Here is a 12,137-nt window from a genome sequence, read left to right on the forward strand (position 1 = left end):
TTCAGAAACGGAACGCTTATCGCGCAAATTGTCTTTAAACGCGCACCTGCGTTCATTTATTTCTCGGTAATTTGAACGAGCGTCCGCATTTGTTATCTCCTTTCGGGCGTAACTATAACTTTGCAAAAATAAGGGCGTGCGCCGCGAGCTTTTTACGTCGCGCGTCGTGGGAGACAAAGTCTGGGAGATCGTGCGCGACTGATGGTTTTGCCGACGATCGGATTAATTAACGGCCCCGTTGGTTAATTAACCAATTAAGATTCGCGACGGGATTCTTCGCGTGCTGGCGCGCGCGAGATTCGGAGGAAAATCACACTCGGGAGAGATTCGGTGAGAATTAAAGGAGCGCGCCCTCCAGTACGCACTCTCGCTGTTATCGACCATCGGAAGAGGAGGCCGAGCCGAGCTGGCTCGAGCAGAACCGAGCGACACCGAATTGCGGACACCGAGAGGCGAGCCGCTCCGCTCCGAGTCGTCCCTTCGTCGGCCCAGGATCTGGATCCCGTCGCGGATCGGTATCCCGGGTTGCCGCCGATCGCGATCTCGCGTTCGCGGCCCGCTCGCGTATACGTCTGTATATACGTCTTTCGAAAGCGTTTTCGAAAACGAAAGCGAGAGGACTCGTTTGTTACGTCGGAAGAGATCGGAATTCCGCGGACTCATCCCGTGTTTGCATCTCCCGAGGGGATACCGGGATTCTGACGCATTTCTGCGTGGATTCTGACATCTCTCGTCTCGTCGATACAAAGAGGAGCGTATCGGAGTTAAATCTCGCGCGCGCACGTATGACATAGCGTTCGGACGCGTCCTTCGGGTATTTCGTATTTAATCCGATTCGCGTCGACGTTTCGCGCGCTAATAACGATACACCCCCGGAGTGACCGTATGACAGTGGTACTCGTGCGTAATTCATGACGATCGGCTCGCGACGCGTCAACCCTCGTCTCGATTTCAATTCGATTTCGGTCCCGAGCACGGCGAGCGACCGTCGCATCTTTAGGAATCGAACGCGTCAAAGCTTCGCTCTCGTCAAATCCTAAAGGGTGATCTCTGAACGTCGAACTTCGGGATGCGAACGATAGCTGCGACGAGGAGTCCCCGTGAGTGCCGCGAGTGCCGCGGATTTAACGTAGCGATTTTGCGTCGTTTGGGCCTCGAACGCCGATGAGGAGGCTCGTCGCTGCCGCCACGGGATCATGCCCCGTGACGACCCACCGCGGAACAACTGGCTGAGTTTCGGCAGCTCCCGAGTGTCGGCGGGGGACCATGCGGCGATTGTCCGACCGGGCAACGCGAAAACGTAAGCTCCGTTCCTTCCCTCGCAAACTCGCGCCGATCTTCTTTCCATATCGTTACTGGTTACTGCCTGATACACGTCCCTTCGATTCCTCGAAGAAGATTCAAAACCGCTTCTCCGTCTAAATGTACTCGGTATACGGTACTCGGCCGTACATTACCGTCGTGCGTAACGTAGCGTGAAAAATAAGGCCCGCTCTTTGTGCGCGCGACTCTATTCTCTTCGATCAGGTCGCTCCGCGATGAAATCATCAATTTCCGGTTGAAAGACAACGAAATACGGAGGAACGTAAAATTGTTGTATATCAATATTTTTCAGAGTCTCGTCTCTCGAGCCGATCATAAACCTCGAGTTATTTCCATACGGCCGGGAAAAAAATTTAATCGACAACAATTTAGTTCGGAAATGAAATTTTACCGTCCAATTCTCCCATTGGCTGTCGGCTGTCGAATCTCCCTGGGCCTTCGTCGGGTAATAAGTTTGCAGCATTTTTTATCATTCTCAATCGTCGTGTACCTCCTAGCCCGAGCCCGGCGACGCAAACCCACGTAATTATCGGCAGCTTTAACGTTACGTGGGCCGACGCGAGAATAATAACCATCAAGGTCAGGAGCGCGGACAGTGCTGAAAAACGAAATATCGATTCAGCACCGTGTCGCATCGGCCGCATTTTCCCCTGTGACGCACGTCGTTGCAACGCCGCGAGATACATTCAGCATCCACGTAGCGAATACCGCGCGCAGAATGCAGCTACGCTGCACGGCCGTCGGATTCGGATTTTCAGGGCACCCGATGGCGGGAACAGCCGGAACTGCGATCTATCAGGGCCCCCTTCCTCCCGGGAGGAACTCGCGCGATTCTTCGTCTTCGTCATCGATCTCTTTCGTATTTTTCAAGAGTTTAAACAACAATCATCTTATCAGTTTCTTTTTATAACGGAGAGACCCGTTTGCTAATTTACGCTACATTATCTTTTTTCCTTCCTCTCCTGAGTCGTATGCCGCTGGGAGTACAGTTTTACGCGCGAAAACTAGTTCACCTTCGGTCTACCGGCTACACCCACCTATAATAGCTGCGGATTTTTTTTTTCGGTAGATTTTCACACGTCGGACTTCCATCGCGTGCGGCTCGCGCGTCGAAATAACGGAAGACCGACAAGATTGAACGCGAGTAAGGTCCATGATCGAGAAACGTGCGAAGAGTCGGCTGTGAATCGTTCGAATCGCCGGGTCAGCCAAATCATTTTCAAACCTACCTTAGATTACTTTCCGAAACTTTCCGTCAGTAGCCGAAAATTCCTCGACGATCTCACCCTCGACAAATGCCCACAATGAACGAAAAGAAGTGTCAAATCAAGAGTTATATACTCGAATATGCGCAAAAATGTATAATCTTCTTATAAGAATTTCAACTTTTTTTCTTGTTTGAAACTATATAATGACTTCATTCAAACAAGTTTTCTTCGTTTAACTAATACAATACGCATCTCGTTTCAAGATTATAGATTCTTGCATATATACGAGTACATGTACAAGTCTTGATTTAACACTTCCTTTTTCTGTTCACTCCAAACGCTTTGCCCTCCGAAAGAAGCACTTGTGGGTACAATTCTCACGTGTACGGTTCACGCGGAACAAAGTTCTGTTGATGAACTGTTAAATATTAATAAAATATGAAATTTAAATTAATACGTCGAGTTAAATAACATTTTGTTATGTGTGATCGTCTACTGTGTTTGTCGAAATTTACTATTTTAATACAAAACGGTATTATTTTAACTCCACCGTGCCAGACTAGAGTCAAGCTCAACAGGGTCTTCTTTCCACGCTAATTTTTCCAAATCCGTTCCCTTGGGAGTGGTTTCGCTAGATAGTAGATAGGGATACGGTGGGAATCTCGTTAATCCATTCATGCGCGTCACTAATCGGATGACGAGGCGTTTGGCTACCTTAAGAGAGTCATTTTTAGTTTAGTCAAGCTAACATTGTTTCAATTAAATTAACGACATATTGAGACAAAAAATGACTCAATTTGACACTACGAATTTAACAGCTACATCGCGAGTCAAAGAATTTTTAAACAGACTCGGGAATCGAATCGCCTCGTGACATTTAACACGGAAATAAAACGGAGAACAGGCGAGGCTAATTGCTTCGCTTCAGAGCTACTCTAATTCGTAGTTATTAAATTCCGTTACTTTATGTGCAGTAGCTGGAAAAATGTTTCGATTTCTCATCTAAATTTTCTAGTCGTTATATCAGCCAATCGCGAGACTAATCCGGAGATCTGACAGATACAAATTAGAATACGAATAGAGGCGAGAAGTAAATCCGATCGTGTCTAGTCACCGATCGTCCGATAACGTGGACCGCGCGTGGTGCCAAGGGGAAATGTGCGCTCCGTACGTAAAGCAGGTACTTGCATGTGTTACAGGCTCGCGTTGCGTAAGTAGATAACAATCGGCGCATTTGCGGCGAGCGTGGCGATCACGTTCTCGTATTCTGTTCCTCTTTTTTTCTCTCTTCCCTTCTGTCTCCCCGTCAGCCTCCCTTTTCCGTCGAAGCTAATTAAAAAACGCGAACGACGCGATCGCGGACCCGTTTGGCGCGGAAATTTACATTCGTCTGAATTTCCGGTTTTAACTGTCGATCGCCGATCGCCGCTCGCCGATCGTCGATCACCGCGATTGGACGGAACCGTTCGACAAAGGCCGCGCCCGCGTGTCTCATTTATTTACAGCGTTTACGCCGATAGCTGGCTCGCTCAGCAAGTTCTCGTTCAAGGCTGCGCGGGTGACCGCTACGATTTTTATTCCTCCGGTTTTTTTTTGTATTTTTTTCCTTTCTTTTTTTCCTCCGTCTCGTAATTAGCGCGAGTAACGAGTATCATTCGATTGAATTATGCAAGGCGTGCGGGAATCTCGTATGGCCAACTTCCTTATTTGACGTTAAGCGACTCCTTATCTGACGTTCGAAGGAGACATCGCTACGAGAATGGATAATTGTCATTTTAATGGTTCCAGATCGCGTCGATCTCAAAATGTATCCAGTTTCGCGTGTATCGAATTACTCTTTCAGAGCAAACAAAGTTGATCTCAGCATACGCCAAGTTTGCAAAAAATCTCATCACGAAACTCTTCAGCTCTTATTACTACGTTTGAATCTCGAACAACGTATAAAAACATCTGATCCATATGAAAGTAGATCAGCATTGTTGCGCTTGGTACGAAAAGTTCGTTTCTTTCCGTTTAGGTGACCAACTCGCGGATGAAGAAAACGTCAATCGCGACGGTGGCTACTCGATCGTAATGAGATCGAGCGAGGGGCCTGATCGCGAGGCGTGAGGAAGGGCATCGCACGAGTAATCGCGAAGCGACAGAACGGCGGCGGGTTGACACGCGCACACAACTATGGGTTCCTTGCCGAATCTGCACGAGCTGTCCAAGGACAAGCTGGGGAGTCCGGTGTACAAACCGGCCCCGATCGGCGGTCTCGGCCCGAAACGATTGCCGGCGCAACCACCGCCGCTGGCGCACACGCATAAACGCGCGAGAAGTAGCGGGCATCATCATTCTATCCTGAGCGACAACGATGCCATGTTGGAGGTACGACGATTTCGAAAGATCTAGCTTAAATCGACCGATATCTTTATGAAATCGTATAATTTTCATGAATATTCGATACATTAGCTGAAATTACTTGAAAATCCAGCGTTTATTAGGAATCGAAGATCAAACCTGGACTTTGATTTAAAGAGTTTGATTTGACATTATTCATCGAGATTTAGATCCTGGGGGGGGGGGATTTAAATCCTAGAGCTAGATTTAAACTTACAATTAGACTCGAAGAGTTTAGACTTGGAGAACACACGCCGAGAAAATAGTCGCGCGCGCATATTACTCCCCTTTTTATTCAATTTTTTCACTTTTGCAGCACATGGCGGCGTATTCGCCGATCTCTTGCCGGTCGACGCGCACCTCGGCGCTGTCGTGGAGGCGTCGCGACTCCATGAACTCGTCGGCGGGCGCGTCGTCGGTGCGCCGGCTGATCGCGGCGGTCCGCGCGGCCCCGTCTGGACCCAGGCCGCCACGTCGGGTCGTGCTGCGTCACATCGCGGCCCTTCTTCTCGGCCACGCGAGCTGCTCGGCCGCCACCCTGCCCATTTTTCCGCTGCAGGCGGGCTTGGGCGCGTTCGAGCCCCGTATGGGCCCGGTCCTCCTCGCCTATCTCTACATGATGGCAGCCGCCACCAGCTGCTTCGCGCCCATCGTCGTGCAACGGCTCGGCACGAATCTCGCGATCACCGCGAGCCACGTGGTCACTGCTATCTTCGTCGGCGTGCATCTGTATCCCAAATGGTACGATAGCCGCTACGTTTCGAATTCTGAGTTTTTAATTTATGAACGATCGCATTCGTCGCACTGGTCGATACCCCAGTTTGACGAGAGAGATGAAACGAATCGAAAGCACAAGCTTCGGGTGCTAACGGACGATAGCGAATATCTTAAGAAATACATATACCTATACACGCGGCGTTTTTTCTTCCACATCGCCAGGTACATACTCGTGCCCAGCTACGTGATGTTAGGTTGTTGCGCCAGTCCGAGTTTCCTGGCGAGGACATCGCACATCAACGTGTCCGCGACCAGCCTGGCGCTGGTCTGCGTCGACGGTCCAGAGGACCCCGACGAGACGCGGCGCGAATGCCTGCTGAGAAGGCTCAACCGGGGAATCAAGCTGGCCGAGGATATCGGTCTCGCAATCGGTACATTGCAGCCATTATTTTTTTCGATCTTATTTGTGACATTGTATATAATTTTCAAAAATTCAAAGTTATACTACCTCCGTAATGATTTTTATTTCGAGTATCTCTACTTGATTAGTGTATATTGTAACTCGACTACTTGTGTGTGCTCAAATATTTGATTTCTAATTCTTCCTATATTTATACATGTAATAATTAATGTAGTGATATACTTAATTACTTTTACGTAATTATGTCTTATTTTTCATACATATATATATATATTCAGCTCTTTAATCGTTTCTCTATGGTCCCAGGTTGCCTCATCGCCGCGATCCTCGTCAGGCTAACGGACCTGACACCGTCTAGTGACTCTAGTGTAATGAACAGCGACGTTTGCGGGGCCGAATACTGTTCGGAGGACATGTACTTTTACAACGAATCGCTCTACGTGCCGACGATCACGCCGGGCACGTCGAGGGTCCTCGTCAGCATTTGGCTCGGCCTGGCGGTGCTCGGTCTAGGCATATCCTGCGCGTTTCTCGACTCCAGGGTGCAGGAACCTCAGGCCAACCACGACCGCGCCAGCGTAAAGGACATCCTCAAGTCCGTGAAATGTGCGTTTCAAGACCCGAAGCTTCAGCTCGCGGCGCCGCTCACGCTCTTCATCGGTTTGGAACAGGGCTTCATTTACGCTGATTTTATGGAGGTAAGTGAGACAAGACAAATCGATTAAAAAATTCGCATTTATTTTATTTAATAATGTTTATGATAAATATCATAATTGATCGTCTCGAGATTTAATTTAATCTAATTCAAAAAAGATACTCTTTATTTTCTCTCTTCGAGACCTCAACAAAATCTTGCATAATTTCGCCGATATATCGTTTGAAAAAATATTTCAATATTTCCGACGAATAATTGCGCTGCGTATTTTCTTAGAATCAAATGGCTATAAAGATCATGTTTTGTACAGGCATACGTGGTGTGCGCTTTAGGCGGCGTCGGTACGGTCACCTTAAGCTTTCTGAGCTTGGCTTTATTACAAGCTCTGGCCGCCGCGACGCTCTCGATGTTGCTGAGGCACATTAAAAGGTACTTTGTCGTGGGTAAGTGATTTCGAACGCATCAAATTCAATAACTAGCACACAGTCGGACCCAAATAAGCATATATATTAATGAAATAATATATATAGATGAGTCAGACAAGTGTAATAATTTCATACAGCAAGAAGTAAAAAAATAAAAATCAAGTCAATTTACAATTAAATGTAGACATACATGAAGATAATTCTGGTCCGACTATGTTAATTCGAATGTGTTAATCGCGAATCAGAGATAGAACAGACTCCGTTCTCCATTCTAGTCGTGGGTTTCGCTTTCCACGCCTGTCTTCTGCTCGTTCTGGTAACCTGGAGACCGACGGGAGACGATCCGGCTCTCTTCCACGTCATATCAGCCGCCTGGGGAGTTTGTAACTCCATCTGGGAAACTCTAATATACAGTACGTATATATGTTTAATTTATGTGGCACACGGACATATCAGGCGGCAATAAAGCGGTTTTGAGCGAGGACAGCTTGCAAGTCACAGTCGATGGTTCGCGGAAACTACGAACGTTGCGATTAAACCGAACTAAAAGTTTCAGAAGCGATCTTCGCTTTGTCGGCGCGCGTCTGCGTTTCGTTAGAACGCGGGCGCCCGGGCGCCGCCGTTCGCCAATTGCGCACACACCGATTGCGAAATCGTGCTAGACTCTAGAGCAACAAACAAGCAAAACGGGACAAAAGATACAAAGGCGAGATATCGTCTTTGTATATCCACGAGAAGAAAAAGCGCGAAGAGAGACAGTACCAAAAATAGCATATCTTAATGTTCTCTTAAAAATGTATCTTGATGGAACGAGTAGCGAAGGAATAAGACATTTATTGCGTAAAAACGGCAATTCTTTCAAGATAATGCGAGGGTATAGGGGGGGGGAAGGGGAGAACCAAAGGAGAGACTTTTCAATCTTTGACTTTTTCAGCGCTGGTGATAGGCCTGTATCCAAACGCGTGGCAAGGGCCGCTGGCGACATCGCTCTTCTGGCGTTGGCTCGGCTTGACCTTCGCGCTCAGCTTGCACGGCGCGGTGTGCACCCGTTATCGCGTGTTGGGCCTCGCCGTGACCCTGGTGCTGGCGGTCGTGCCGTACTTGTGGCTGGAGAGTCGTATCGCCCGCCGTGGCAAGACGTTGGCGCCCTTATGACCAGGCGACTCGACCGCGAGTGAGCGCGGGTCCACCAGCGTCGAGACGGCGACGACGACTGAGATTAGACACCGGGGGGACTGAGAACGAGCCGTTCCATCCGGCACGACGACGAAATCGTGGACCGGGATACCGAGACGCGGCAGCCGCAGGAGCAGCGGCCTGACGACGCAGGAATCGCAGCAGCAGCAGCATCATCATCATCATCAGCAACATCAGCATCAGTCGCAGACCAGCGGCGCGACGTTAAAGGTCAAGCCGCGACGTAGGGCGAACAGCGTCGCGTTTGCCTGCCGCACCGATTACGGCCTGCCCGACGATGACGAAAATATTATTCCGCCGCAGAACCCGGTGCTGCTGATCGCGGAACCTCCTGAGCGTCGCAGGAGCGCCATAGAGACCGCGGACGGATCAAAGGATCGTTCCTCGATCTTCACGCTCTCGTGAGGAAGGCGTCCCTTCGCGAACGCGCTGCTCCCTAAGCGTCCTCGTGTCATTCGATAGACGAAACGAGAGTGTGCTATCATGCCCCGAGTGTATGGTAGCTGCGAGTGCAACGTTCCAATGCGATGCGCTTATGGATAACGGATTACATCTCTCTTTCTCTCTCCGTCTCAAAAGCGGAGCTCTATAAAACTCAAAGAACGAAATCGTGTACTCTTTTTACAACCTTGACACACGAGAAGAAAAAGATAAAGAAGTAAAGAGAGAGAGAGAGAGAGAGAGAGAGAGAGAGAGAGAGAGAGAGAGAGAGAGAGAGAGAGAGAGAGAGAGAGAGAAAGAGAGAGAGACTCCTCTCTCGAACTTGCGACTAAGGATTCGATTTAGTCGCGGGAGCGGGTAATCCAGCGTGCACCGATAGCCTCGACGCAGTATCCAGCGTATCTCGTGTGAGCGCGAAGCGTTGCGAGTTATTGCAGTGTCCTATTTAACACTCGGCTCTCGGGAGAGAGTTCTGTGCTCCGTGTCTCTCCGTCTCTCTCGCTCTCGTGCGAATTTGGAGCGAGGACGGGGACGATCGATGGGCGCTTTAAAGCTCTCTCTCCAGGCGCGTTCGAGCTGCGATTAATGCGAGGATCGCTCTTCCAATGCTGGATGGAACGGCTGTGTATACAGACACTACATGTGTATGTACATATATGTATATATATCATATGTATATGCACACAAATACGCTTTCTCGCTACGGTGCGATCGATGCACACGACTGAATAGCGGGGAAACGACACGCGCATACACGTACACACGTGTACGTAATATCTTATATACATATATCGTATTCTAATATCGAGCGTACCGTTTTGTATCACTCGAGCGAATCACCGTTTGACGTAACGAAACGTCGAGATGTACCTGATGTCTTTCAAGCCAAGCTACAACAAGGTATAGTCGTCCCGCGTGGGACTCCCGATATAAATTAATATATATATACACACGTACCCACAAGTATGTACACAAACCTCCCTATCTGTCGTAGATGCTCGTGTGCGAGTCTTACGGGCTCATCGATTTTTTGAGTGAAACGACTCCCTATCCTTTTGTACACCGATCACCCTCGAAACGAAATTATGCGAGCGTCGGAGATGAGCCCGCGATCGGCGTCAAGATTGAAGACAAATCGACGCCTATATAGGGCCGAGTCTAGCGATAACTGTAAGCGCCTTTAACAATTTAAACATCACGATAAACTCGAGTAAGATTTTTTTTATGACGATAATTTTCGTCGATGAGAATCGCGGGCGACGAGGGGGATATCTTCCCGAATATCAGACTAACAAAGGCGACTTCCGCTAATATTCTCTAGATGAGAAAGGGGGTGGTGCGGCCCGAGGTGCGGCCATTCGCGCGAGTCGCGGAAATACGCGATCGCCCGTTTACGAGGCATTTAGACGTTTAGGACATCCTTCCGGATTGCGTTAGCGGCAATCGTCTCCCGGTTCGCAGACCGTCAGTTGACGTTTTTGTTACGGATCTTAGGAGCTAAGTGTAATGCGAAATTGTAATCGTAAAGTTTAAGGGAGATTAATAAGTGTTATCTCGTTTAATGTTACAAGTGTAGGCGAGTCGAATGTTAAATTAGAACGATTGGGGGAAGGGGGGGGGAGTAACATATCACTGACATACATCATCCGGCGAAAACGGAGCCTGGTTTTCATTTGCCTCCCCACGACGGGGACGTAGCGTATTGTTTGTACGACGAACGTATCACGGAGTAACGCGGCGAATATGCAGTGAAAGTGCGTTGACGAGGATAACTTTTTGCGTCACCGTGAAAAGAGAACAATTCCCTTAGTGTGAAAGAAATAATCTGTAAGTCTACCCAAGTTTTTTTCGTCTCATGATTCACGTCGCACTTTTATCATCTGAAATTTATGTAAACAATAATTTCAAGCCGAGGATTCTATAATTGTTTAAATTAACAATATTTTTGCGAATCAGGAGTGAAATATTATTTCATCACTATTTATTTCCGGGACCCCTGCTTCCGTCGGTACGAACCTACCCCATTTTACGATAAAGTTTTTTATGCGTCTCGTACATGTTTTCCGATGTTCGAGTTAATCGTATTACGCTTGATCGAGAGTAAGGATCGCAGGACGACGACTGGATAAAAAGAGATAGAAAGAACGCGTGATTCCGAGGTGTGAAAGGAGAAGAAAAAAAATCGCTAGGACGCAAAAACGCTTGCGGACACATCCATATGTTTTACTCAGCAATAAAACTTGCTTACTTCCGGTTCGCCGAGGAAGGATTGTCTGCGAAGCGAGAAAAAAGGGGGGAGTTTGAAGGGGGCGGGAAAAACGGGAAGCGAGAAGAACGTTTGGTGTCCTATAGCGAGGCGCGGAGCAAGGAATTATATCGTCAGTGGCATTGGGGAAAGGCATATATTATCTGTATTTCATGAAATAATAAATATTATCTTATTTTATATCGATCGATGCTTTAATTCACTTTCGACGCGCAAAATCGCCATTCCCGAGATCACCCGCCCGCCTACGTCCCCAAGAAAAAGCGAACACGCTTCGAAATCCCTTTCGAAATCGCACGCATTTCTCTCTTTATCTTCCCTCCGCTCTCCTATATTTAATTCTTGGAATTACTTTCATCATAGAGATCGTTGGTTGTCCATTCGTTTTTGTACTTCGTAAACTAATACACTAAAAGCGCTAATCGCCACGAGACTCATGGCAGATCTCGCCGATCTTCTCTTCCTCGTTAACGAACGTGTCGACTTGACGATATATGAATTTCTAAGAGCTCGTTAGGACTGTAAACCAGCCAACTATCGAGCGTCGATTGAACAAAAAGAAAGAATTGCACGTAAAAAGAGAGAGAACGATCTTTTAGAAAATAAAAAGTAGAAGAGAAGATTGGCGAAATCACCTCCACAAATCTTAGAACGCAAAACTACTGGGAAATTCGACTAAAAAGGATAGCAATGGATTAATATCTCGTTGTCACTCGAACGCTTTGGCAGTAAAACGCCGAGCACTCGAATTAGAGTACTCGGAAGTTTCGCGACGTTTCTTCATCGGTTTCTGATAAACACCTTCATATCTTCGGGACGCATCATCGGTCTCACGCTCCACTCTCTTCTAACTTCCAATGAGTGACATAAATGCGAGTGACAGAACTCATACACCTATTACGTTTGTATATGTATATATATATATACATATATTTATATATACATCAACATTGTCTATCTAAGTTATTGTCAGCATTTTACGTCTTAACGGGACCGCGAGTAGAAGCTCGCGTTCTCGCGAGAGCGTGACAGGGCACGAGTTAGCCGGCTTTGAAGAAAGCCTTGAATCTCAATCGAATTTGTCAATGTATAACGTTTAGAA

General features: G+C 47.7%; 1 protein-coding gene across 1 annotated transcript; it reads left to right on the forward strand.

The window, feature by feature from the left end:
- The first annotated feature begins 158 nt into the window (after nt 1–158).
- Nucleotides 159–11,215, forward strand: LOC143901809 (UNC93-like protein). Its single transcript, XM_077414391.1, has 8 exons — nt 159–1,300; nt 4,549–4,901; nt 5,230–5,654; nt 5,853–6,061; nt 6,358–6,749; nt 7,017–7,149; nt 7,407–7,544; nt 8,066–11,215. The coding sequence occupies exons 2-8, from the start codon at nt 4,707–4,709 to the stop codon at nt 8,284–8,286; spliced, it is 1,713 nt and encodes a 570-aa protein (XP_077270517.1). The 5' UTR covers nt 159–1,300; nt 4,549–4,706; the 3' UTR covers nt 8,287–11,215.
- Nucleotides 11,216–12,137: the final 922 nt, after the last annotated feature.

This window comes from Temnothorax americanus, unplaced genomic scaffold, assembly GCF_048541705.1.
Source record: "Temnothorax americanus isolate GAGA-0224 unplaced genomic scaffold, ASM4854170v1 Scaffold36, whole genome shotgun sequence".
In the NCBI taxonomy this organism is placed as follows: domain Eukaryota; kingdom Metazoa; phylum Arthropoda; class Insecta; order Hymenoptera; family Formicidae; genus Temnothorax; species Temnothorax americanus.

Excerpts from the sequence above, each read along its gene's own strand:
- LOC143901809 (XM_077414391.1), top strand. The coding sequence starts at position 4,707 with ATGGGTTCCTTGCCGAATCTGCACGAGCTGTCCAAGGACAAGCTGGGG. Across the intron at positions 5,655-5,852 it reads GTGCATCTGTATCCCAAATG|GTACATACTCGTGCCCAGCT; the intron begins GTACGATAGCCG and ends CCACATCGCCAG. Across the intron at positions 6,750-7,016 it reads TTTACGCTGATTTTATGGAG|GCATACGTGGTGTGCGCTTT; the intron begins GTAAGTGAGACA and ends TGTTTTGTACAG.